This window comes from Rana temporaria, chromosome 6, assembly GCF_905171775.1.
Source record: "Rana temporaria chromosome 6, aRanTem1.1, whole genome shotgun sequence".
Classification (NCBI taxonomy): domain Eukaryota; kingdom Metazoa; phylum Chordata; class Amphibia; order Anura; family Ranidae; genus Rana; species Rana temporaria.
In genome coordinates this window covers 22,960,748-22,984,058 of record NC_053494.1, presented here as the reverse complement: position 1 = coordinate 22,984,058, position 23,311 = coordinate 22,960,748, and the positions used below count along the sequence as shown (strand labels likewise).

Genomic DNA, 23,311 nt, shown 5'->3' with positions numbered 1-23,311 from the left:
TCACTTTAAAGCGTAGTTCCAGGCTTTTTATGTTTATTAAAAAAGTCAGCAGGTACAAAAAGTGTAGCTGCTGACTTTTAATAAACAGACACTTACCTGTTCCATAGTCCAGCGATGCGGCCGGCCCTGAGCGATGCCCCTCTCCCCCTCCTCTCTGCCGACACCTCCATTGCCACTCTGGGCACTTGGCCATGACAGCTTTCGGCTTCATGGCTGGGCACGCACTGCGCATACACCAGTCGCGCTGCGCCATCGGAGTGGACACGCGATCTTCTGAGACCTGTCACATGTCCCAGGAGATCGCCTAGAGGTAGGGACCGCCTAGGTGGAGAGGAGGAGTCGCCTAGGTGGCCCATAGGTGGAAGGAGGAAGTGGGACAGGAAGTCCCACTCCTAACGAAGCCCCCACTCCCCCTCAAAAAAATGACATGCCAAATGTGGCATGAAAGGGGGTGAGGGGTGCTTACAGCCAAAGTTCCTCCACTTTTGGGTGGAACTCCCCTTTAAGTATTCACTTTGCTATTGTCGCTTTCCCCATAATTGTGGTGGAGAGATGCCTAGTATACAATGTATTTGCAAAGTTTGTGCCAAAATCCTGGATGCTGTTACGATTTCTCTGTCTGGTGTTTAAATCTTCAATAAAAAATGTAATGAAAGTAAAAAAACAAATCTGAAATTCATCCGTAAACGCATCAAAAACACACTGGAACGCGTCAAAAACATACAGAAACACATCCGCAACAGATCTGGAGTGCGTTTTTGTGGTGTGAACCAGCCCTAAAGAACAGGAAGCCAAGTGAAGAATGAATGTTACAGGCACTCAGAAAAAGTTTCCGATTGACTGGAGTGCCCCTTTAAGGAAAAAAGATGGCACGCGCATTCCCATCATGGCACAAGAGTTAAACACGAGACAGAAAAAAAAAAAGCCATATTCAAATGAAGTCAAAAAGAAAAGAAGAATAAAAATAAGATTTCAAAAGAGCGTCTTCCTGCGGGGAACAGGAAGAGAGCGGGAACACAAAGCAAAGTTTCGGAATGTTTTAAGGCATTGTTCTTTGAAGTCTTCGCCGGCCGCCGTCTTCAGTGCGGCAGAATCCTTCCTTCAGATAGGAGGGAGAATGAGAAGAGATGTTGTTCCTGCAAAATTAGAACGCAAACTATATTGTGGTTTTCCTGTATCTCCGCTCTGCCAGGACACATTTACATCTCCTTCATCTGGACGGTCAGGAACATCGCATCCAAGGGACAAGAAAAACACGGGTCCCCCTGGCTACAAAGAACGAGCGCAGGAAACAAAGGGGATCAGTCTGCGCTCACAGGCAGCCGCTGAGCTTTGTTTAGGAACAGGAAATGGACGCAGGTGACGGGGGACATGGTTCAGGACGATGACAAGCCAGGCGAGGGGAATGGTAAAGTGTAGTCAGAGCTTGTGCTGTTGTAGACTTAAGACGTTACTGAAGGCCCTCCTTAAATGCCATTGGTGCAGAGCTCCTTTAAAGTGGTTGTAAAGGCACATCGTGTTTTACCTTCATGAAGGTAAAAAATCTTCTTGGGTACGAGCCGCTTGCTGTGGGGGCACCTGGAATCCGGAGCCGATTGGGTCCTCCCCCCTTTGAGACATGGAGCCGAGTGAGGGAAAGATGGTCCCCACTCGGCCCCATACCATTGGATGATGGAAACAACGTCAAACGTCACTTCCGGCCAATGGTCTTAAAGGTTTTTTTGTATTGCTTTTAAGTGTAAATATGAGATTTGAGGTCTTTTTGACCCCCAGATCTCACATTCAAGAGATCCTGTCATGCTTTTTTCTATTACATACCATGAAATAGGAATAAAAGTGACCCAAGACCGTGCAAAAATAAAAAATAAAATAAGATTTTGTCGCCATTCCACGAGTGGGCGCAATTTTGAAGCGTGACATGTTGGGTATCAATTTACTCGGTGTAACATTATCTTTCACAGTATAGAAGTATGGGCTAACTTTACGAAAAGAACACAAAGCGGCGCCTTCTAAGCGTAGCAGTTGAATAATTTATTGAAACATATGAAAGTATATAAAAAATCTACTCACAAGGCAGGTGTAAAATCGAGCATGGGAACATGAGTGCTGTCATCCGCGGGGATCCGGGTGATGGTGATCGTCACTTGCGCTGGATAACAGAGACTTTCTTGCCACAGGCGTCGGCGGGATGGCAGACGCCCTCAGAACCAAGGAGAAGGGAGCTGGTTTCCAGGTGTGCTGCGAAACGGACGTCAGTTCCGGGCGCGGGAGGATGCGCACGTTCCGAACATTCGTGTCCCTTCATCAGGCAATCTGAAGGGACACGAATATTCCGAACGCGCGTCTACCAGTTACCAGCCCCCCCATTTTACTTACCTGAGCCCTGAAATGTCCCACGCCGAGCACGTGCAGTCTCTCTGCCTGGGGTTCTCGGCTCTTCATTGGATAGATTGATAGCAGCGCAGTCATTGGCTCAAATCCAATAACACGGGTGCCAGGGGACGAGGCCGAGTCCTGCATACGGCGGCTATGGACGCCGAATGCTGGACATGGGAGCGCACCCGCAAGGTAACCCCCCGGGAGAGCGCTTCTCCTAGGGGGTTATCTGATGTGGGGAGAAGTCGCGAGCGTCGCCGAGGGACCCCATTAGAGAAGGATTCAGTGCCACTCTGTGCAGAAGTATGACATGTTTGTTATATATATATTTTTTTAAATGATAACCTTAAGTATCATTTTAAGTAGTTAATATCGCTTTAACCACAAAAAGTCTTAGCATGACTTAGCTCGCATAGACATAGTGATCACTGAGAGAGAAGAGACTGGGGAAATGCTTCCTCCTGCCTGCAACTAGGGGTGCAACGGATCAAAAAACTCACGGATTGGATCGATCCTCGGATCAGGAGTCACGGATCGGATCATTTTTGGATCAGTAAAAAAAAAAAAAAACACAAGACAAACAAAGGTTTTGTCTTTTTACATTTTTATTAATATTTTTTTTTTTTACTACCAATGGCGGCGATCAGCGATTTTTTTCGCGACATTATGGCGGACACATCGGACAATTTTAACACATTTTTGGGACCATTACAGTGGGAAAAATGGCAATTACAGTGTTACTGTTTTACTGTGTGGGGGCAATGTTGGCTATTATTAATAGCCATAGCCAACATTGCCCCCACACTAGTAAAACAGTAACACTGTAATTGCCATTTTTGCCACTGTAATAATAGTCACTGTAATAATAGTCATAGCCAACATTGCCCCCACACTAGTAAAACAGTAACACTGTAATTGCCATTTTTGCCACTGTAATAATAGTCATAGCCAACATTGCCCCCACACTAGTAAACAGTAACACTGTGTGTATAGCCATTTTTCCCCTGTAATAGCCATTAGCCAACTCACTGTACTGATGGTCCGTCTCACTGTACTCAGGTTGCATGCAGAGTCAGCGCGCTCTTGCAGAATATAAAAGATCCCCGAGTAGAGGCGACGGGTGATGACGTCAGCGCGCACTGCCGCCGAGTGTACCAAGATGGCCGACCGATCCGGAGCTAGGACGAAGCCGTGGTCTTTCCTAAGGCCACGGCGGTGGTGCGTTCCGCGGATCGCATACTGTGCCGATCCGAACAGGTTGACCCGTTCGGATCGCGGATCGGGCACGATCCGTTGCACCCCTACCTGCAACTAAATGATGACATCATCACAGCCTAAACAAAGTCACTGCACTGGAGCGCAGGGATGTTTTTTAATGATAAAGTGTGGGGATTTCTTGATAAATGATCCCGGCGCTGTAAATTGTGACATGTCAGGAATTGATTCATGAAGATTTGTAAAGTTACTGAAAGGTCTGCTTAAAGAACAAGAAAGAAACAAAGACTTCTGCTTCTGGTTCATAGATTTACTGAAACACATACTGTTTTGGGATTGAAAGAAAAGCACCTACATGTTGCAAGTCTAAAAATAGAAAAACAAATTATACATATATGGCTTTTTCTTTCTATTTTTAGTCTTGCAATTGCACACACACTGATCAGCCATAACTTTATCACCCCTGACAGGTTAAAGCGGAGTTCCACCCAAAAGTGGAACTTCCGCTTAATCCACTCCTCGCCCCCTTACATGCCACATTTGGCATGTCATTTTTTTGGGGGGGAGTGGGGGCTTCAGGAGGAGTGGGACTTCCTGTCCCACTTCCTCCTTCCGCTGAGGGGCAAATAGTCAGATCACCTTTTGGCAGCCCCTCCCTGTAGGCGATCAACTGGGACACGTGACAGGTCTGACAGGACGGCTCAGCGACGCTTGCACATGCACAGTGCCGCTCACGCATGCGCAGCGGGTGCCCGGCCGTGAAGCCGAAAGCTGTCACAGCCGGGTGCCCACACTTAGAATGAAGACGCCGGCCGGAGAGGGGGGAGAGGAGCGGAGCCCCAGCCTGCACGTCGCTGGAACGTGGAGCAGGTGAGTGTCTGTTTATTAAAAGCCAGCAGCTACACTTTTTGTAGCTGCTGACTTTTAATAAACATAAAAAATGACTGGAACTCCCCTTTAAGTGATTAACATTGGTTATCTTGTTACAATGGCATCTGATAGTCGGTGGGATATATTATGAAGCAAGTAAACAGGTTGCCCCTACACAGAGTCCTGACCTCAACTCGATAGAACACCTTTGGGATGAATTAGAGCGGAGACTGTGAGCCAGACCTTCGCATCCAATATCAGTGCCTGACCTCACAAATGCTCTTCTGGAAGAATGGTCAAACATTACCATAAACACTCCTAAACCTTGTGGACGGCCTTCCCAGAAAATGGGATCCCATTAAAGTTTATGTGCATGTAAGGGCAGGCGTCCCAATACTTTGACAATATAGTGTGTGTAATATATATATATATATATATTTATATTATGTGTGTGTGTGTGTATATATATATATATAAAAAAATAATAATAAAATATATATATATATAATTATTATGTAGTTATATGTTTATAGATATATAGAAAATTAATGCAACTGAGATCTATGATTAAATTATAACCAAATTAGATAAATTCTTGCACAGTACTCAGCTTAGCCCACAGAGCCTCAATTGAAATAAATCCCTGATAGTATCAGCAGCTATTTGATTTCTCTTAATCTCTACATTTCCTCTTTAATTAAATGAAGAAAGCATAGAGACCACCTGTGTTCTGACCATGCAGGCAAAGAAAAGGCTTCACTTTAATGCCTATACCACTGAGGCATATACTTACCGTTGTGACAATATAGTATATTTTTGTGAAGACAGCAAAGAAGAAACCACGATCTGTCATCTCCTATAGTGAGTCCCCTTCCCCCCACAGTTAGAACACACAATAGGGAACACAGCTAACCCCCTTGATCGCCCCCTAGTGTTAACCCCTTCCCTGCCAGTGACATTTGAATAGTAATCAGTGCATGCGTATTTATAGCACTGATCACTCTGTAAATGTGAATGGTCCCAAAAATGTGTCAAGTGACCGAGCTGTCCGCCGCAACGTCGCAATACCGCAAAAAAAACGCAAATCACCGCCATTACTAGTAAAAAAAAAAAATTGGATAAAAAACGCCATTTAAATCCTATAAATCTTTCCCATGGTTTGTAGACTCTATAACTTTTGCACAAACCAATCAATATACGCTTATTGCATATTTTTTTACCAAAAATATGTAGAAAAATACATATCGGCCCAAAATGGGGAAAAATTATTATTATTTTTTTTTTAAATTGGGATATCTATTATAGCAAAACGTAAAAGATATTGTGTTTTTTTCAAAATTGGCGCTCTTTTTTTGTGTATAGTACAAAAAATAAAAAACAGCAGAGGTGATCAAATACCATAGGAAAGCTCTATTTGTTGGGAAAAAAAAGGATGTCAATGTTTGGGTGCAACATCGCACGACCGCGCAATTGTCAGTTAAAGCGACGCAGTGCCGTATCGCCAAAAAAATGCCCGGCCATTGGGCAGTCAAATCTTCTGAGGCCGAAGTGGTTAAGATGTATACATGTCTCAAACACAAGAATCATTCAGCAAAACTGAAGTGATGGCGAATGACTACACATGTGTTACACTTACTGTGAGTAATGCTGCGTACACACAACCGTTTTTCGGGTTGTAAAAAATGACGTTTTTAAGGGTCTAGAATTTTTTTTTTTTCAACCCGATCATTAAAACGGCCTTCCCTCTACACGATTGTGAAAAAAAAAATGGTCGAGCAAAGCGCGGTGACGTACAACACGTACATGTTCCATTCGGATGGCCCCACCCTTTGGGCTGCTTTTGCTGATTCCGTGTTAGTAAAAGATTATTTGCGCTTTTCTGTCTGTTACAGCGTAATGAATGTGCTTACTCCATTACGAACGCTAGCTTTACCAGAACGAGCGCTCCCGTCTCATAACTTGCTTCTGAGCATGCACAGGTTTTTTCACGCCGTTAAAGCCCACACACGACCATTTTTTTACGACGTAAAAAACGTCAACGTTCGAAATTGTTAAAGGGGTGGTTCACCCTAAAAACTACTTTTTTTTATTACACTGGCCCCCCACATTACAATACGATTAAGGCTATTATTATTTTTTTGATGCTGTACATACCTTTGTACAGCATATTCACCCGTGGCTTCCGGCTTGCGAGTCCCGCGGGAGTGGGCGTTCCTAACATGTCTGTGATTGACGTTTTGACAAAAAAACAGTTCCCCCCGTCGCGTAAGCCGCGTCACGATTGGCGAAAGGAGCCGAACGGCGATGCGCATGCGCAGTATAGCGCCGACTCGCCGTTCGGCTCCTTTCGCCAACCGTGACGCGGCTTGCGCGACGGGGGGGGAGCTCGTTTTTGGTCAAAACGTCAATCACAGACATGTTAGGAACGCCCACTCCCGCGGGACTCGCAAGCCGGAAGCCACGGGTGAATATGCTGTACAAAAGGTATGTACAGCATCAAAAAAAATAAAAATAAATAGCCTTAATCGTATTGTAATGTGGGGGGGGCAGTGTAATAAAAAAAGTAGTTTTTAGGGTGAACCACCCCTTTAATGCTCTGGAGCCCACACACGCTCGTTTTTAATGACATAAAAAAAAAACGTAATTTTTTACAACCCGAAAAACAGTCGTGTGTACGCGGCATAACACTTGTATAGTTTGTTATAGATTCATATCTTTCATCATCCAATACATTTTTTAAATAATTTTGTATACTTCATTAAATTGTATTTTGTACTATTGTACTGGAGTTCCCCTCATTCTTGTCCTCCTCTGATGTAAAGTAAAGGTGTGAGCCATGCAATCACTATACACTTACAGTTGTGATACAGACAGGAATAGGCAGACACGTTCCCCATCAGGTCACTTACCAAAAGAATACCTGGAATAGAAAAAACAAAGAATTCTATCAGACAAGAAATTCCATTCCAAGGGTAAAGAGAGAACTAGAAGTGCCAGCAACACCCAATCACATTCAACAGTCCACACACATTGGGCCAGATCCACAGAGTGAGTACGCCGGCGTATCTACTGATACGCCGGCGTACTTAAAAATTTCCTGCGTCGTATCTTTGGTTTGAATCCTCAAAACAAGATACGACGGCATCTGGGTTAGATCCGACAGGCGTACGGCTTCGTACGCCTTCGGATCTTAGATGCAATACTTCGGCATCCGCTGGGTGGAGTTTTGCGTCGTTTTCCGTCGTTTTCCGACGATCCACGAACGTACGCGCGTCCGTCACATTCTCTTACGTCGTCTCTAGTCGGCTTTTTCCGGCGTATAGTTAAAGCTGTTTTTTTGCGGCGTATAGTTAGACTTGCCATGTTAAGTATGGCCGTCGTTCCCGCGTCAAAATTTGATTTTTTTTTTTTGCGTAAGTCGTCCGTGAATAGGGATGGACGTAACTCACGTCCAAGTTCAAAAAATGACGTTGTTGCGACGTCATTTAGCGCAATGCACGGCGGGAAATTTAGGGACGGCGCATGCACAGTTCATTCGGCGCGGGGACGCGCTTCATTTAAATGAAACACGCCCTCTAATCGCCGATTTGAATTCCACGCCGTTACGCCGCTTGAGATACACTACGCCGCCGTAACTTACGGCGCGAATTCTTTATGGATTCGATTTAAAGCCAGGTAAGGTACGGCGGCGTAGCGTATCTCGGATACGATGCGCCGGGGCAGATCTTTGTGGATCTGCCCCCAAGACTCTGAGTGGTCTCTGATGGGATCACTGTCAGTTTTCTAAGGACTAATGATAGATACATGAGCATGGGAATAAAATTACAAAGCGCATAATAGGACAGATATGCGATCTGCATGCCGTTTCCATTCAAGTCTAGAGATATACAAATTGCACCGCACTGCATTAAACTCACACAGGGCGCTTATTACAATCGCATTGGGTTCACACAGCATATAGGTGACCGGCCTCCATAGAAACAAAATGTTCTTTCAATTGTCGTGCGATTTCATGCATTCTGGAATGAATCAGAAATGGCATCAGTGTGAACCAGGGCTTAATCCTTCCTAATGCCCTGTACACACGATCGGTTCGTCCGATGGACCGTTTTCATCGGACGAACTGATCGTGTGTGGGCCCCATCGGTGAAAAAAAAAATAGAACCTTTTTAAAATTTTCTGATGGTTAAAAAAACGATCGTCTGTGGTGGAAATCCATCGGTCAAAAATCCAGGCATGCTCAGAATCAAGTCGACGCATGCTCGGAAGCATCAAACTTCATTTTTCTCAGCACGTCGTCGTGTTTTATGTCACTGCGTTGGACACGATCGGATTTTAAACCGATGGTGTGGAGGCAAGACTGATGAAAGTCAGCTTCATCGGATATCTGATGAAAAAATCCATCGGTGCGTTTTCATCGGATGAACCGATCGTGTGTACAGGGCATTACTGTCCAAAAATGTAAAGTTTTGTCTAGACATATGGGGCACTGAAACTAGTGCTTAGTCACCCTACACTCATTAACATGGGGAGGGGCAGAATCGGGGGTGCCCCCTTGTTAAAGGAGGTTTCCAGATTCCGATAAGCCTCCTGCCCACAGACCCCCATCATCACCGTCCAGGGTTAAGGAGAAGAGGCCCTTTACTCATTCCCCCCCCCCTTTCCTGATCTGCCAGGCTGCATGCACGGATAAGGGTCTGGTATGGATTTTGGGGGGGATTTTGACCTGAGGTTCCCCTCAAGATATATACCAGACTTAAAGAGCCTGACATAGATCTAGGGGGGACCCCACGCCTTTTTGTTTCTTTGATAAATTTGGCATGAGGTAGAAGTCGCATGGAAGTCAGACATAAAGTCACAGAGCAAAATCGGCTAGGAATTTGTACTACTTTTGTGTTGGAACAGTGTGAACATAGCCTAAGTGGTAGAATATTTGTCAAAACACTTTTATTTAGTGTTGGCATACAGTAGCTTACACCAATGAAGCAATCCTAGCGCTGGTAAACAGGAGAGCTTTAACACCCTATAGAAGGAAACGCATGAACGACAACCTTCATGGCAGATCACCAGGGATTATTTTAACAAAACATGCATTAAACCCAAGGAAAAAATATTGAAAATTACTTTTCAATTTATATAAAAATGTCTATGAGATTTTAGAGCTTAAGTTTAAAGGGGTTGTAAAGGTACAATTTTTTTTCTCCTAAATAGCTTCCTTTACAGTAATGCAAGGCCTTCTCCCTGGTGTGGAGTGCCGTGCTCACCCCCTCCCTTGGACTACAGGAGAGTCAGGGCGCCCACTAACACACAGCTCTTTTCTCTATCTGCAACGTAGAGAGCGTCCTGACTCTCCAGTAGTCCAAGGAAGGGGGGACGAGCATGACACTCCACACCAGGGAGAAAGCCTTGCATTACTGTGTGGAGTTACAGACAGAAGAACAGGAAGTGAGGATTTCTCAGAAGAAATAAGGACATTTAAAAGCAAAATGGAAGGATGAGGTAAGTGAAGGAGGACTGCACTAAGGTAAAGGAAGCTATTTAGGGAAAAAAAATTATACCTTTACAACCCCTTTAATATGAATTTAATCCCCTGATATATTTGTGGATTGAAGGCGAAAGCAAGTAAACATGGATGGAAAACATAAGAAGACCCTGGTGGGGCTGAACGTAGGACCCCAACGCTGACGCCAGGAGGGACGTACTGATTACAGTGAAGGGGGGGGGGGGTCCCCACCTCTCCCATGAACCGTGTCTATCCTTCCCCCTTCGCATCCTAAAAAAGTGCAATTCAGCTTGGCAAAGACAGAGTCCTATTAGAGGAAGCCCTGGAGACAGCATTAGCACCAGGCACAGGATGCTGCAGAGATGCTCTGGCTGTTTATAATGAAATGAATCTTTGAAATCCAATCCTTTCTCCAGAGTGCAAGAATTCAAACTGATTCAGACTTCCAGTCAGCTTTCAATGATTATCTTGGTCTGTTCTTCAAATAAAGCAAGAGACAAAAAAAAAAAAGAAGAGAAAACCCCTCAGCGCCTTCTGCCAGGACAAGCCGATGTACAATTCCCGTACAATAAATAGACACAGATAATTACAAATGTCATTAAGTGCCGGATCACACATAGGAGATGACAGACATCGCATGTGATTTGCACCGCACTGCTGTGCCCATCTCATGCGTTGTCTGTGACATACAAACTGTATGGCTGAAATCGCATCACATTCACACCACAATAGTGCAGGATCCTATTTTTGGTCCTGCACCATTTGACAGTTCGCACTGCCATATGTCAACCGATCTGGGGGTGTCATTAACTTTCTATTGACACCCGCAGCCGGCGGGTGACATGCGACGCAGGAACCTGCACTGGAGTGGCGCGGATTCTCGCATTGCATATGTGTCAACCGAGCCTAATGGTGACATTTTTATTAAAGAAGCACAAGGACTTAGGCTCCTTACCCACTTATACGTCTTGTCCCGCGATTTGTGATGGCAAAGTAGCATGACAAGTCCTTCCCCATGATTTCCAATGACAACCATTCATATATTAGTACGACTTCAAGTCGTTTCGACCTCAAATAGGTAGATTCAGTAAGAGTTAGGCCGACTTATCAGTAGATAAGCCGACCTAACTCAGAATCTACGCCGACTTATGTTTAAGCGTATGCTCAAACAGAGATACGCTTAAACATATCTAAGATACGACGGCTTGCGCCGTCCTATCTTAGATTGCAATATTTTGGATGGCCGCTAGGTGGCGCTTCCATTGCGGTCGGCGTAGAATATGTAAATGAGGAGAAACGCCGATTCACGAACGTACGCCCGGCCGACGCAGTACTTTTACGCCGTTTACGTAAGAGATAGGCCGCGCAAAGTTAGAGCTAGGCCCTATTGGAATAGTAATGTCAAGTATGGCCGCCGTTCCCACGTCGAAATTCGAATTTGTTACGTCGTTTGCGTAAGTCGTCCGTGAATCGGGATTTACGTCGTTTACGTGCACGTCAAAATAAATAGGCCCGTGCGGCGTACTTAGCCGCAATGCACACTGGGAAATGTAGGCGCCCGGCGCAGGCGCAGTTGTTAAAAAAACGTGAAAAACGTAAGGTCAAGCACAATTAGCATACAACACGCCCCCCTAACACACATTTGAATTAGGCGCCCTTACGCCCGCCGATTTAGGCTACGCCGCCGTAACTTAGCAGGTAAGTATATTGTGAATCATGTACTTGCCTAGCTAACTTGCGGCGGAGTAGCTTAAATGCCTTAAGCTACGCCGCCGCAAAGTTAGGAAAATGTACCTGAATCTAGCTAAACGTAGTCCCTGCACTACTTTGGTACGATTTTGATGCCACTTACGCAGGCATTCCCTATAATCGCGGCCACGAAATCGCGAGCCTTTGAAGTCGCAGTAGTGTGAAGGGGGCCTTAGTCAGCAACTTTAAGGCAGGCCATAGATTTCCTTCCACCTTAATTATACTTAAAAAAAAAATCGCCCGCACCAGTCACAGTGTCCCTAACGCACCAGTCATATTTTGCTTAATCACTGCCGGACAGACGGACAGTCATTTCTCCCCCTGACAGGACCGGGAGCTGTGTGTTTACACACACAGCTCCCAGTTCTCGCTCTGTAATGAGCGATCGCGGGTGCCCAGCGGTGATCACACCCGCCGGGCACGCGTGCGCCCCTAGTGGCTGAAATGCGAAATGACGTTATATTACGTAATTTTGCGCAGCCGAGCCGACCTGCACCCGTAAAACTGCGACGGCTGGTCGGCTAGTGGTTAAGTGAATAAATAATCTCTTTTTGGGACCAGATTTGTGAATTAGCCGATTCCCTCCTGAGCAAAGGATTTTTTCAAATTATCAGCACCATACAGTAAAAAGCTCTAAGATTGAAGAGAAAAATAAAAACAGGTGGCGTTTTCTTTGGGAATAACGGCTGTGCGCGGCCTGCAGACGATCCCTGGAACGCTCCTCGCGCTGTCTGCCCGCTGTAATGATCGTAGAAGCTCGGAGCTCCCCAGGGTTAATGTTTATAGCCCTCCCGTAAGACGCAGCGTTTTCACTAATTGCGTTGAAGCTCATTTCATATTTGAGAATGTGACTTTTCATTTTACAAATCCTGGCCGTCCCGGGGTATTTATGAGAACGCACGGTCAGACAAATCATAGCGTCTGCGTTTTTTTTTTACGAGCCTATCTGCTCGACGACTGATCTCTAAATCACGGCTATTTTCTAAATCGCTCCAACACTCCAAAGTGTCTAAAGGAAGCGAAGGAAGCCAGTGCACTTTATTGGAAGTCAATGAGCCAAACGTCTAATTAAATTGTAAAAGAGGTTCTGGGCTTTACCAAAAAAAGAAGAAAGATTTAGCAATGGGAAAATGGCTTTAGGGGGCCGCCCATGTTATGGGGATTATAAAACTACAGAGAAAGAAAGAAAAAGAAAGTTAAACTCCACCTTTGTGGAGGAAAATTCATAGATATAAAATCACTAAATATCATTTTGAAATATATCATTTAGGTCCCTTTCACGCGATTTTGCAGCCAAAATTTGTATGCTATTTTGACGCAATTTCAGGGAATGGATAAAGGACAATCCGCAACTCCATGCTCTTAAATCAGTCTGAATTTATTGTATCTCCATAAAAAATACAGCAAAGGTAGACGCGATTCAGCCGCAAAGGCCTTGTTCACAACTACCGTATTTATCGCGCACTTTTTTGCCCTGAAAATCAGGGCAAAATCGTTGGTGCGCGATATACGCCGATACCCGCTTTCCCGCGCCGAGTTTTGAATACTGCGCCGACATATACCGAGCGCAGTACACTCGGGTATATTCGGCCAGTCTCGGCTTCTTCCGCGGTCACGTCCTGGACGTACAGGACGTGAGCGCGACAGTTGCCGAGCCTGCCCGAGTGTACTGCGCTCGGTATATGCTGGCGCAGTATTCAAAACTCGGCGCGGGAAACGAGCGGGGAGGACGCGAGGACACCGCGAGGACGCCGCAGAAGGACGCCGGACCCGCCGAAGAAGACACCGGACCCGCTGAAGAGAACACCGGACCCGCCGAAGAGGACACCGGACCCGCCGAAGAGGACACCGGACCCGCCGCAGAGGAATACACCGAAGCCGCAGAAGAACACCGAAGCCGCAGAAGGACACCCGAAGCCGCAGAAGGACACCCGAAGCCGCAGAAGGACGCCGGACCCGACGAGGCCGCCGATGGACGCCGCGCAAGACACCAAAACTGTAAGTACAAAAATAACTTTTTTTCCACAGGATTGGGGGTCACTTTAGGTGTGCGCGGGAGCGCGTTATACCGCGATAAATACTGTATTTATCAGGGAATGCCTGTGTAAACTTGAGGTCTATGGACCTCAACTCGCATCAAAGTCGGAACAAAATAGTGCGGGGACTACCTTGAAGTCGCACAGATATGAACGGTACTCATTGGAAATCATGGGTTACGACTTGTCATGTGACTTTGCAGTCTCAAGTCGCAGGACAAGTCGCACAAGTGTGAAAGGGTCCTAGAACAAATCCCTTCTGCAGCCAGGTATGACAAATTTCTAATTTCTGCAACCATAACAACAGTACTCTGTTATAGGGACTTTCCAGAATTTCCATTAAACGAACCTTTACAACCCCTATAAGTGATTGGCCCTGTGCTGATCACATGAACTCTCCAAAAAAAAAAAAATACTCTATATGAATACATACCAAACTGAGCATGTGCAGCTTGTCCCCTAGCTCTGTACTACAAGGAGACATATAAGGGACAGCGGAAAAAGGGAAGGATCACAGAAGACAGGAGCAAACAGCCCTTTTTCACAATGCAGAGGATTAAAGTGGTTTTATGGCTTTGTTTTTTTTGTTTTTTAAATAACAAACATGTTATACTTACCTCCACTGTGCAGTTCGTTTTGCACAGAGTGGCCCCAATCCTCGTCTTCTAGGGTCCCTCAGCAGCTGTCTCGGCTCCTCCCCGCAAGAGATAACCCCCTTCATGGGAAGCACTCTCCCAAGGGGGTTAGCTTGCTTGCGCGTGCCCTTGATACAGCCGGGCGGCTATAGCCGCCAACTGTATCACAACGGGCGCGCCGCGTAATTGGATGTGATTAACAGCAGCGCAAGCCAATGGCTACACTGCTGTCAATCTATCCATTCTAGCCAATCAACAGCCAGCATCCTTGGAGACGAGGACGCCGGGGACGCGCACAGCAGGTAAACAGGCCCAGGTAAGTAAAACGGGGGGGCCGTCATTGTTGTAAACACGAAGCTTTACAACCTCTTTAACCTGTTAGGTTCCACAGCGAGTATAACAAACATGCTTTACTGTATATACACACTGGGCCAGATCCACATACATTTGGATCGGCGCAGCGTATCAGAGATACACTACGCCGCCGTACCTTATCTGGCGTATATTCGAATCCTCAGCGAGTTCGCGCCGTAAGTTACGGCGGCGTAGTGTATTTCTGGCGGCGGATTTCAAATTGGGCGGGTTGGGGGCGGGTTTCATTTAAATGAAGCGCGTCCCCGCGCCGAATGAACTGCGAATGCGTCGTCCAGAAATTTTCCGCCGTTCTTTGCGCAAAATGACATCGCAACGACGTCATTTTTTGAACTTAAGACGTGAGTTACGTCCATCCCTATTCACTGACGACTTACGCAAAAAAAATAATAATTCAAATTTTGACGCGGGAACGACGGCCATACTTAACATGGCAAGTCTATCTACACGCCGCAAAATACCAGCTTTAACTATAGGCCGGAAAAAGCCGACTACAGACGACGTTAGAAAATGCGACGGCCGCGCGTACGTTCGTGGATCGTCGTAAATCGCTAATTTGTATACCCGACGGGGAAAACAACGTGAATTCCACCCAGCGGGCGCCAAAGTATTGCACCTACGAAGCCGTACGCCTGTTGGATCGAACCCAGAAGCCGTCGTATCTTGGTTTGAAAATTCAAACTAAAGATACGACGCGGGTAATTTGAAAGTACGCCGGCGTATCAGTAGATACGCCGGCGTACTTCGTCTGTGGATCTGGCCCACTGATTTTACTGTTGTGGTTTTAGTAACACTTTAAAGTGTACATCCATATGTGTGCTCTCTCGCTCTCCCTCCACACTGGACTGGAGCCATTGGCTACTGCTGCTGTCAATCAAATTCAGTGAGGAGTGGGCTGAACAGCACTGTTTGTGGCAATAGACACACAGAACACGGCTAGGGATCGAGCCTACACATGTGCCACCATAGTGAGTGGTTAACTATGGTGTGCACTCGGTAGGGGGGAGGAGTCAAGAGCGAATTGTGGGGACCCTAAGAGAGGAGTACCGGGGCTGCTCTGTGCAGAACCTTTACAATCATTTTATTGATTCATACTCTGATTGGTCTATGGTTATCAGTGGTGTACCCCAAGGTTCTGTGTTGGGACCCCTGCTTTTTAATACCTTTATATTTATAAATGATATTGGGCCTGGGATCAAAAGTATAATTTCTGTCATTGCAAACGACACCAAGCTATGCAGTGGAATAACGTCCTTACAGGATGTCTCCAATTTACAAGCCAATCTCAATGCTCTGTCTAATTGGGCGACTAAGTGGCAGATGAGGTATCATGTTGATAAATGTAAAGTTATGCACTTGGGGGGGCTAAGAATATGCATCATACATACTAGGGGGAGTACAACTGGGGGATCCGTAGTGGAGAAGGATCTGGTGGGTTTGGTAGATCATAAGCTCAATAATAACATGCAATTCCAAGCTGCGGTTTCCAAAGCAAGAAAAAACCTTTCTTGTATTAAAAAGGACTCCAGAGAGAGAGAAACATAACATTTGCCTGTCCAAATCATTCGAAAGACCTCATCTGGAATATGCAGTTCAGCTTTGGGCCCCAGTTCTCAAAAAGGATATCTGGGAACCGGAGAAAGTGCAGAGAAGGGCAACCAAACTGATAAGAGGCATGGAGGAGCTCAGCTATGAGGAAAGATTAGAGGAACTGAATTTATTATGAACAAGACTAGGGGTAGGTGCATCTTACTCTGCGGGCAGCATCCCTATATTTAAATCAAGCAGAAGGGTCCTTACCCCCACAATTATGCAGGGTGAGAAAGAAATGGTGCCACACAGAAAAACCAAAGACATATGTCATATAAAACCCAAAACATCTTTAATACACAATTAAAACACCACATCTGTTGCAAATTTCATAAAAATGTGACCATCCCAAAAGAAATATATGGCTGAGATTCCATGTAGACAACATATGGTACATGCAACTTATGTAAGGCGTCTAAGATCAACACGTTTTTTATGTAATGGATCATTTCATTTGTGTATTTTGTATGTATTTATTGTATATTTATGTATTGTATCCATCTTATAGAATGGACCATCTTATGTGTATGTGATAGGTGTGGATTCTGAAGAAGCAATCTACTCATGAAACGTGTTGATTATAAACAACATACAAGAGTTACATGTACCATATGTTGTCTACATCGAATGTCAGTCATATATTTCTTTTGGGATGGTCACATTTTTATGAAATTTGCAACAGTGGTGGTGCTTTAATTGTATAATAGAGATATTTTTGTTCTTATATAAGATGTGTTTCTCTGGGTGGCAGAGATGTTCCCTTCTCAGGCTCTCCACTCCTCTCCTCCACTCCTCGCTCCTTTTAATCACCACCTATGGATCACTTAAAATGGTACCACTCTACATGGGACTCTACATGGGACTCAGCATTCAATGCACAGCTGGTCAAAGAAGGCAGATTCCTAAAAGCTATGCCGAGGAGATTGCTCCTAAATTAAATGCTCTTCTAACTCAGTGTTTGGAATGAAATAGACTCCCTGCATCCATGATGGATGCGTATATGGTTCTGTTGCTTAAACCAGGTAAGGACCCTCTGGAGTGTTCTGCCTATAGGCCTGTCATGGAAGGCCTTCCAGCATCAGTGATAATGGCAGGAGAATCCAATCCCGGCGCATGCGCGCATTGACGCGCATCGGTGGTGCGCGCGGTAACAGCGTTTGGCGCCAAAACGCCCTATTTAAACAGCCTGACCCCTCACCATCTTGCTGTCCAGTCTACAGCGTATCCCTGAAGAATCTCCACCTGTGTACCTGTTGTATCCCGATTACCTGACCCGGCTTCCTCTGACCTCTCCTGCCTGCAACCTGCCTCTGACCACAGCTACAGTGAGGAAAATAAGTATTTGAACACCCTGCTATTTTGCAAGTTCTCCCACTTGGAAATCATGGAGGGGTCTGACATTTTCATCGTAGGTGCATGTCCACTGTGAGAGACATAATCCAAAAAAAAAAAATCCAGAAATCACAATTTATGATTTTTTAACTATTTATTTGTATGATACAGCTGCAAATAAGTATTTGAACACCTGTCTATCAGCTAGAATTCTGACCCTCAAAGACCTGTTAGTCTGCCTTTAAAATGTCCACCTCCACTCCATTTATTATCCTAAATTAGTTGCACCTGTTTGAGGTCATTAGCTGCATAAAGACACCTGTCCACCCCATACAATCAGTAAGAATCCAACTACTAACATGGCCAAGACCAAAGAGCTGTCCAAAGACACTAGAGACAAAATTGTACACCTCCACAAGGCTGGAAAGGGCTACGGGGAAATTGCCAAGCAGCTTGGTGAAAAAGGGTCCACTGTTGGAGCAATCATTAGAAAATGGAAGAAGCTAAACATGACTGTCAATCTCCCTCGGACTGGGGCTCCATGCAAAATCTCACCTCGTGGGGTCTCAATGATCCTAAGAAAGGTGAGAAATCAGCCCAGGACTACACCGGAGGAGCTGGTCAATGACCTGAAAAGAGCTGGGACCACCGTTTCCAAGGTTACTGTTGGTAATACACTAAGACGTCATGGTTTGAAATCATGCATGGCACGGAAGGTTCCCCTGCTTAAACCAGCACATGTCAAGGCCGTCTTAAGTTTGCCAATGACCATTTGGATGATCCAGAGGAGTCATGGGAGAAAGTCATGTGGTCAGATGAGACCAAAATAGAACTTTTTGGTCATAATTCCACTAACCGTGTTTGGAGGAAGAAGAATGATGAGTACCATCCCAAGAACACCATCCCTACTGTGAAGCATGGGGGTGGTAGCATCATGCTTTGGGGGTGTTTTTCTGCACATGGGACAGGGCGACTGCACTGTATTAAGGAGAGGATGACCGGGGCCATGTATTGCGAGATTTTGGGCAACAACCTCCTTCCCTCAGTTAGAGCTTTGAAGATGGGTCGAGGCTGGGTCTTCCAACATGACAATGACCCGAAGCACACAGCCAGGATAACCAAGGAGTGGCTCTGTAAGAAGCATATCAAGGTTCTGGCGTGGCCTAGCCAGTCTCCAGACCTAAACCCAATAGAGAATCTTTGGAGGGAGCTCAAACTCTGTGTTTCTCAGCGACAGCCCAGAAACCTGACTGATCTAGAGAAGATCTGTGTGGAGGAGTGGGCCAAAATCCCTCCTCCAGTGTGTACAAACCTGGTGAAAAACTACAAGAAACGTTTGACCTCTGTAATTGCAAACAAAGGCTACTGTACCAAATATTAACATTGATTTTCTCAGGTGTTCAAATACTTATTTGCAGCTGTATCATACAAATAAATAGTTAAAAAAAATCATACATTGTGATTTCTGGATTTTTTTTTTTTGATTATGTCTCTCACAGTGGACATGCACCTACGATAACAATTTCAGACCCCTCCATGATTTCCAAGTGGGAGAACTTGCAAAATAGCAGGGTGTTCAAATACTTATTTTCCTCACTGTACGTCTGACTACCGCACCTGCTCTGTCCCTGGCTCTGTTCTCTGCCCGCCTGTTATACCGACCCGGCCTGAACTTTGACTACCCCTTTGGACTTTGCTCTGGCTTCTGATCTGCCCGCCTGTGTTTGACCCGGCTTGCCTCACCTGCTTGATTCCTGTCCCACAAGTGCCGCACCTCTACTCCAGCTTTCCGCTGGCATCCTGCCAGGACCTTGGTGCTTCCTCCTGCATCCGCATCCGGCCACTACTCAGCTTACTACCAGGCGCTTGTGCCCCTCTGAACTCTTGACCCCCTGTCTACTCTACCAGGGGCTCCTGAGTCAGAGGCTTACGAGAGGCCGCTCCCTGCACGTTGGGCTCCACTACCAGGTACGTGACAAGGCCTATTGCTCTCTTGAATGTGGACCTTAACATTTTGACAAAGGTCCTGGCTAATAGGCTTGTCGGGGTGATCTCCTCTCTGGTTGATATTGATCAGACGGGGTTTATGCCCGGGAAGTCTACGGACACTAATCTGAGAAGGCTGTTTACGCATCTCCAGCTCCCCGGGCAGGAGATCCAACTATGCCCCTGCAGTGGGTCTCTTCCATCACCTATTTGGGAGTCAAGGTCACGGGCGATAGTGCTGATTATATGGCGCTTGACTTGGTGCCCCTGTTGGCATTCTTCAGGCAAAAGGCACAGGCTTGGCAGAAGCTACCGCTGTCCTTCATAGGAAGAATAAATTTACTGAAGATGCAAATTCTTCCAGTCATTTTGTACTTCTTGCGGCATGCTCCAGTGAGGGTTCCCAAATCCTTTTTCCGATTTCCGATTTCAGTAGGAGCAGTCAGATACCTATGTTTAGGTAGATTGTCTATGTTGTTGACCATGTTGGTCATGGAGGGGCCTGGTGTTTTGCTATGGCACTCTCTCTTTTTTCAATGTTTGAATGTCTTGTTTGAAATATTTCAATAAAAATAATAAAAAAAAATTCTATGATTCCATCATAGTGCAGCATCTTTTTATTAAAATGGCAAACGCATAGTAGTAAACTCACTTGTTAAAAAATGCAGATAAGCTAGAACAGACCCAGGAAGCACCTCTGCAGCATGTGCTCCATGGCCTGGATGTGACATCACCAAAATCTAGAAACTCAAAACAACGTGTTTTACCCCCCTGGGCGTCCTCAGGACCAGCTACAATTACTCATGAATCGCATTGATCCTCAATGGCATAAAAGAGTTACATATACCATATGTTGTCTAAATCGAATCTCAGTCATATATTTCTTTTAGGATGGTCACATTTTTATGAAATTTGCAACAGGTGTGCAGTTTGCTTTAATTGTATAATAGAGATGTTTTTGGATGTATGTAACATATGTTTGGTTTCTCTGGGTGGCACCTAAAGTCCCATTTCCTCCTCACCCTGCTATATTGTGGGGGTAGAAGCTCTTCTGGTTGAACCAAATTTATTCTCTCTTGGAAAGAGGCGATTAACGGGGGATATGATTACCATAAATAATATATAATCTGGTTCATATAGTGAACTTGGTGTTGAGTTATTCACTATAAGGTCATCACAAGGGGACACTCTTTACATCTGGAAAGATTTAACTTTAAAAGCTGGATGCATCCTTAAATGCACAAAACATAAGTGGATATGAACAATTATAGGTAATAATTGTTGATCCAAGAAATATTTGATTGCCTTCTGGGGGGGATCAGGAAGGTATGTACTGATCCCCACTGGAGAAAATTGGACCATGCTTTATTATGTTTTTTTGTTTTTTTTTACCTTCATCTGGATCAGTTGTGAGTATAGGAATGTGTATATGGAGGTTTTCTATTTATTTACTCTCTTTTTTTTTTCTATTAGTTGAACTAGATGGAATTGTGCCTTTTTTTCAACTCGGCTAACTACGTAACTCACTATAAAATACAATTCTGCTAAACATTATTGATCCAGACCAGTGGTCTCCTAACTGCATCCCGAAATTGCTTGCCTTTATCTGGCCCTTGGGGCACCATTTCACCAACTGGCATGAATGGTAGGGCATCATTCCCCCTTCTAAGATCATCAATTGGCCACTATTCCTCTCATTAAAACCAATGCTGGGGCACTAATGCCAGGGCATTTTCTACTCCCACTGGCCACAGTCCGCTTTCCCCGACTTGTTCATTCCCCAACTTAGTTGGGATAGGTGGTACACTTTTGTGGTGGTAGGTCAGCCACGCCTCTTGACAATTAACCTCTGGGGACCTGCCTTCTGACCTTTGACCTCTGGGGGAGGTCCCTATTCCAATTCCTGAGTCCTAGCCTTATTCTTCAAGGGGAAACCTTAACCTTAACCCTAACCCTGACCATAACCCTCACCCTGACCCTCACCCTAAGTTCCAACTGAGGGACAGTAAACTGGCGCCTTGCTTAAAAAGTTTGAAGACCCCCTAATCCATACAAACGAACATAGGATCTCTGCCTGGGAAACTTCTCCTCTTACTTATTTTACCCACATGACTGGGCTTAATCGAAAACCATAGACTACCACGAGACTGGGCTTAATCGAAAACTATAGACTACCACAAGACTTGGTTTAATCAAAAACTATAGACTACCACAAAACTGGGCTTAATCGAAAACTATAGACTACCACAAGACTTGGTTTAATCAAAAACCATAGACTACCACAAGACTGGGCTTAATCGAAAACCATAGACTACCACGAGACTGGGCTTAATCGAAAACTATAGACTACCACAAGACTTGGTTTAATCAAAAACTATAGACTACCACAAAACTGGGCTTAATCTAAAACTATAGACTACCACAAGACTGGGCTTAATCGAAAACTATAGACTACTACAAGACTGGGCTTAATCGAAAACTATAGACTACCACAAGACTTAGCTTAATCAAAAACTATAGACTACCACGAAACTGGGCTTAATCGAAAACTATAGACTACCACGAAACTGGGCTTAATCGAAAACTATAGACTACCACAAGACTTGGCTTAATCATAGACTATTATGTTGCTGGTCAAGTTCCACAGGTCCGAATATTTGTCTCCCAGTGACCCCAGACACAAGAAGCTAAAGTAGACTTACACCTAGCAGAAAGAAAATACTGCAGACTCTCTGGCTTGGGAGCAGTTGGACTGATTATAGGAGATCCAAAGCATTTCATCAATTGATTTTTACTAGTTGCTTGGAGCTGCTTTATAAATTCTGTATCCCGAGTGTGCCAGACTAGTCTGTGAACTTTGCACCTAATGTCCGTATTAGTAAGCGATGGATTTCCAGAATGCAATCACAGACACTCTTCGCCGCTCTGAGTTGTGTATGTAGCATCAGCCATCTCAGACAGCTGTTTCCCGTTGCTGCCAAGCCTGGGCAGACCCTACGTGGTTTGGGATTGGGGGGGGGGGGTGAGTAGGGGAGGAAGCACAGCACAGAATGGTAGTAAATGAAACTTGTCTGCTTTCTGGATTCACTTTATTGTGGTTGTGGAATTCTGAGATCTGGGACACTCATTTCTGCAATTACTACAGACGACTTAACCCCTGCGCCGATGGCGTGCAAGCCAAACCAGCCTAAGAGTTTGTGGTTAAAGGACTCTGCCATAGTGGTATTTAAAGTGGACCTTGCAGTAACTTCAAAAGTATACATGAAAAAATTGATGAAATGTAACTCTGCATTAAAATTCAATTCCTGGCCTCCAGTTTAGTGATTTAGTCTAAGCTGACATGATGTCACCAGTCTACTGCAGGCAGGAGAAAGCATTTCCTCAGTCTCCTCCGCCCAAGTGTTCAGATAGCAACATTATAACTTTGTAGAAAGTTACAAATGATACAGCAGCAGGGTGTCAGACATCTGTGTCACCTAAGGCTAGGGGTAGATGGTGACCCTATGTGATGCGAGGGACCACTTTAAAGCACATGCTCAGTGCTGCACAAGCAGTGTCAGATCAGGTTTCAGCACCTGTGCTGTCCAAGTCACATGATTCTTTGAGACTGGGGAATGCACAGACTCCTGGAAAGTTACACCCACTAC

At 45.2% G+C, this 23,311-nt stretch overlaps 1 protein-coding gene across 1 annotated transcript in view; it reads right to left on the bottom strand.

Moving 5' to 3' along the window:
* Nucleotides 1–23,311, bottom strand: part of LMF1 (lipase maturation factor 1) — a 395,063-nt gene that overhangs the window by 326,440 nt on the left and 45,312 nt on the right. The window contains exon 3 of the mRNA XM_040356447.1: nucleotides 7,371–7,381. Coding sequence (XP_040212381.1) covers nucleotides 7,371–7,381 — 11 coding nt within the window. The remainder of the gene's footprint in view (nucleotides 1–7,370; nucleotides 7,382–23,311) is intronic.